The sequence below is a fragment of the Penaeus monodon genome, chromosome 30, assembly GCF_015228065.2.
Source record: "Penaeus monodon isolate SGIC_2016 chromosome 30, NSTDA_Pmon_1, whole genome shotgun sequence".
Taxonomy (NCBI): Eukaryota; Metazoa; Arthropoda; class Malacostraca; order Decapoda; family Penaeidae; genus Penaeus; species Penaeus monodon.
The window spans coordinates 26,478,441-26,481,141 of record NC_051415.1 but is presented as its reverse complement, the minus strand read 5'-3'; the positions used below and the strand labels follow the sequence as shown (position 1 = coordinate 26,481,141).

The window sequence follows — 2,701 nt, the reverse complement described above, 5'->3', positions numbered from 1 at the left end:
GAGTGAAGAAGTCTTAGTATATTGTAGTATTACAGCATGAGCACAGTTTTTTTTTAAATAACCCTTTTACTCTCTCTCCAGTTATATTGGGGCCATATGGGTTGAGTGGCACCTTGACTGGTGTGAGTTATCGGCTGTCTGAGCCATCAACACAGAAGTTGTTGGATGAGTGGAGACAGTTCTTTCCTATTGAAACAAAGGCATCACAGGGAGACTCCCCAGAACCCACTATGCCTGCAGCCGTTGAGGTTATTGTGGGTGAGTATGCATGACAGTTGTTAAAGTGAAGAAATCTGGTAAATAGGATTCATACCTTACAACGATCATTTACAATAAAGTCTGGAAATATGCTGATATAGACAGCACTTTAATTTTCTTTAGTGAGGGTAAGCTATTTGGTTTCATTATTTACATAATTTAAAACAAAACTTCTTAATATCTGGAAGAATCTAAGTTTCTGTAGCAAAGTAGATTTTCATGGCAAGTGTTTGATATTGCAGGTGGCCACAAAATGCGTTATCCAACATGTTACACATTAGTGACAGACATGGATGACTACTTAATGGCAAGTCGTGGTGGGACAGTTGTGAATACCAATACTGTTTCTCCTGGAGCTATGAAAGGTGGGCTTACAAATGATAACACCCCAGAGGGTAGTGACGGGACGAGCCTTCCCTCACACAATTCCCCCTTCACTGCCTCGATTCACACCTTACTAGCCCCCGGGTACTTGAGCTCTGGGGGACGAGGCCTCGGTTGGTCACGGGAGATGTGTGAGCGTGTCTGGCAAGACATAGTCCAGTGTCCAGGCCAGCAGCCCCCGGCACAGAGTGATGGACTGACACCAGAGGGGACATTGAACCCTTCTGAAATTGCTGGCCAGTGGGACTTCTCTGACCCTGCAACGAAGATCAGCTGCTCCTGTGCCAAGTATGTTTCTCTTTTGGTGTATTGTTCTTGGTTGTTCAATTTGAGTCTCTGATGAAAGTAGGTAACTCAGCAAATTATTTTGAAACTTGCTTAATATGTATAATCTACTTTACTTTTTTATTTCTTTATTTGATCCTTAAAATAATTATTTTTCATATTATATACTTTTATTTGAATTTTCAATATATAGGAAATGCAAATACATGTCTTTGAAATATTAGAACATTATTATTGCATGACTTAGATGTAAAGTTACATGTATTTTCTGATATTTATGACACTCAAATTTCATTTAGATGAATGTATCACACTCTTCTCTGCATGACGCATGAAAGTAAATGCAGGATGTTATTATGATGCCTGATTTTATGTTATTGTTTGTTTATAGACATCATACTATGCAGCAGTACAGTGCAAATTGAGGAGTTGATAATGTGGGGAACAGATAATACGATACCTAAAGTTGCATTAACTTTATTTTCTTAATTAGAATATTCTTTGTAGAGTAGTTGTATGGATATTATAGCGGATAAAAGAAAAAGAAAATCTCTTAATTGTAGTGAATGAAAAAGACGTGAATTCTGAATATGGTAAAGGGTATATGTGAGATGTAAAATGAGGTGACAAACAAACAGCACAATTCATACATTTCTTTAGCATTTATGTTTTATGATTTCTTGAATTTTTCCAAAATACAAAAATGTATTGATTTTAGAGAAACTAAATTTCTGAGGATTCATTTTAGACCTTATTAAAGGAAGAATAGTAGCCAGTATCAGTGGGTTGTAGAACTATTGCTCAACTATATATTTTGCTGCGGATTATAGATTCATATAAGTTAAGCCAGGGTGAGGGAACCAGTATCATAAATCAGTGAAATACACATTTTTTAGCCTTGGTTTCATCTTAGTAGTGTCCAGATTGATTTTGGCTGGGAGGAAGGGGATGCAGGAATTTGGTGAAAATTACCTGTCTATAACTTCTTAATTATTTATTTTCCTTGACTATTTCCCGTGGTATCAGTTCACTTCTACTACATAACTGTAGGAAGGAAAATATGCCATATAGTTTAATTCATAGTATTTTAAACTTTGATAATGATAGACATAATCACAAGACAAGGGGGTATCATTCTTAGCAATGAAAGGACATTTAGGTTATGGAATCATCAGTTAATTTTTTTTTTATTTGATTTTTATTAATATCATTTTATTCATACTTGATTTTAATTATTATTTTTGTATATCTGGACATTAACAGTACAGTGGCCATTTATTTATTGCAATTTTAATGCAGTAGCGTATATTGCACAAGTGTTATGATCTCTGCTGTGTATGGTACAAGAGAGAGCTGCTGATGCTTGATCTTCCAACCATTGGTCACCAGTGCTTGTTTTGAGTGTTTGTGGAACTGGCCGTTGCAGGTGCAGAAGGGGTCGGGTCAGTAGTAAAGGGTGTAGCAGCAGTAAGGGCCGCGGGGAGAGAGGTGGTGGGGGAGGCGGGCGCCAGAGGGGGGGCAGCAGCAGCAACTCCAACTCTGGCTGCATCCCCTTCCACAAGCGGTCTCCCCCAGCCCCACTACCCTCACCCGACGAAGTGGTCCTGGACCAGTGTGGCGTGACGGCCATCGAGGAGTCGGGACTAATGCAGGCCGCTGCCAGGTACCACTGCTAACTCTGTACAACCACCAAAACTCACCACCACAGTCACTAAGCGAAATGAACACTGTACACTTTTCAAGTTTTTGATGCAGAACTATATAGTACTCTTGA

General features: G+C 38.8%; 1 protein-coding gene across 1 annotated transcript in view; it reads left to right on the top strand.

Moving 5' to 3' along the window:
* The window catches only part of LOC119592671 (mediator of RNA polymerase II transcription subunit 13-like), a gene marked incomplete in the record, with an annotated part of 59,114 nt that overhangs the window by 45,449 nt on the left and 10,964 nt on the right, over positions 1–2,701 (top strand). The window contains 3 exon segments of the mRNA XM_037941583.1: positions 82–258; positions 501–930; positions 2,354–2,590. Coding sequence (XP_037797511.1) covers positions 82–258; positions 501–930; positions 2,354–2,590 — 844 coding nt within the window.